The sequence below is a fragment of the Marmota marmota genome, unplaced genomic scaffold, assembly GCF_001458135.2.
Source record: "Marmota marmota marmota unplaced genomic scaffold, marMar, whole genome shotgun sequence".
NCBI classification, from domain to species: Eukaryota; Metazoa; Chordata; class Mammalia; order Rodentia; family Sciuridae; genus Marmota; species Marmota marmota.
The window spans coordinates 18,323,983-18,325,776 of NW_026000168.1; the positions used below are offsets into that span (position 1 = coordinate 18,323,983).

The 1,794-nt window shown below is 68.1% G+C and overlaps 1 protein-coding gene across 1 annotated transcript in view; it reads right to left on the reverse strand.

Moving 5' to 3' along the window:
• The window catches only part of LOC107150166 (IQ motif and Sec7 domain ArfGEF 1), a 6,035-nt gene extending 5,581 nt beyond the window's left edge, over positions 1 to 454 (reverse strand). The window contains exon 1 of the mRNA XM_048786975.1: positions 380 to 454. Coding sequence (XP_048642932.1) covers positions 380 to 454 — 75 coding nt within the window. The remainder of the gene's footprint in view (positions 1 to 379) is intronic.
• Positions 455 to 1,794: the final 1,340 nt, after the last annotated feature.

Here is a 1,794-nt window from a genome sequence, read left to right on the forward strand (position 1 = left end):
AGAGCAGGGTCCCCAGGACGTAGCCCAGGAGCAGGCCCAGCGCAGCCTGGCTGGTGAGGACACCCCCAAGGGGACGGGCCACCAACTGCCTTCACCGGGCCTCAGAGGGGCTGCCTTGCTCCACCCCGAGCAAGAGGCTTGAAGGTCCCCGGTCACAAAAGGGGACACTGAGCGGGGCTGCACAGCCTGGCTGACTGTCCCTGTCCTTTGGCGAGAGCTGAGGGCTGGGACCTGCGCGGTGTCCCCACGCCACCAAGAAGAGCCCCTGGGAGAAGAAGCCAGCCCCTCGGTGGCCTCCCCAGCCCTCAGCCTGCACAAGCCCAGAGGCCAGGGACGCGGGCCCTCGAGCAATGGCTGGCCCAGGGTGACACAGCCCCACCCCCAAGCTGGACGAGCTGGCCTGGCCTGTCAGAGTGACCAGCTCCAAACCCTCCAGGTCACCCTCAGGTGGCATCTGGACACGGCACCGGGACAGAAGGGACACACGTGCCCTTTCCGTGACAAACAGCTGCAGTCTCACAAACCGTCCCCAGCCAACCCCCTGACCTGGGCGCCTCAGGTGACCCCCCGTGCCTGCCCGACACGGGCTTCTCCCCGAGGCCCCAAGCGCCCTGCTCCTGCCCGGGCACAGGGACCCTGGGACGGTCAGCAGTGGCCCAGCTAAGCCCCAGGGGCGGTCCTGCTGCCAGGCCCATGGGCCACAGGGGCTGTGGGGGAACGTGGGGCGGGTCCCCTGAAGAGACCGCTGGACCAGCCGGGAGGAGCAGCCAGGCCTGGGGACACCAGCCCTGCCCCGCCTTGCCCACCGCTTGCTCTGTGACCGTGGACCTGGCCCTTCCTTGTCCTGGCTGTCCCTTCTCAAGCACAGGAAGGACAGAGTGACCCGAGCTCCTGGCTGGAAGAGAGGTGACTGAGGACAGGCCCCTACCTAGGAAGGCCCCTGGGAAGGGGAGCCCCGTCCCTCCCTGGGCAGGGGGTTAGAGGACCCGGACTGTGGGGTCAGCAGGTGGGATGATGGACGCAGCCCTAAAGCCACTGCCGTGTCCACCCTGCAGCTCTCCTTCCTCTGCCCTGGTCATCTCTGGCTCCTCCTGGGACTCTGACCACCAGCATCAGGCTGGGCCCAGCGAGGGGACAGGGCAGGGAGGCCGGGTGGGGCAGGGGCTGCAAGCTCCCCGGGCCCTGCGCCCCTGCGCCATCAAAGGATCCCCAGTCACCTTCGCTCCCGCCTGGCCACGTGACTTCACAACTGTGGACCTGAAGTCCCTGGGGCCTGCAAGTCCCCACAGACACAGCACAGGGACCCAGGGTGACTGCTCAGGCCACGCCCCCCCCCCAGCCCTCCTGGGGGCCTTTGTCTGGGGAATCCCGTGGCCTTTCCTGCCACAGCCAGCAGGGGGCAGGCAAGGACGCCTTAAACCCCAGCAGAAACCCCGGAGCCGAGGGACACCATGCCCAGGGGAATCCTTGGCCACAGGGGAAGGGGTGCCGGAGCTCTGGTTTAGAGAGTAGCTCCATGAGTGGTGCCCGCCTGTCACCCCAGCAGCTGGGGAGGCTGAGGCAGGAGGATCGCAAGGTGGAGGCCAGCCTCAGCAACTCAGCGAGGCCCTGTCTCTAAATAAAAATGGGCTGGGGTGTGGCCCAGTGGTTAGTGCCCTGGGTTCCGTCCCTGGGACTGGAGGCCGCTGGGAACGGCCAGGGGTCAGGCCAGGCTCCAGCTCACACACCACTGGGGCCCCTGGCACCCGGGAGCCTCCAGGGGTGGGTGCTGGGGGAGCCGGGTGGGGGCGGACC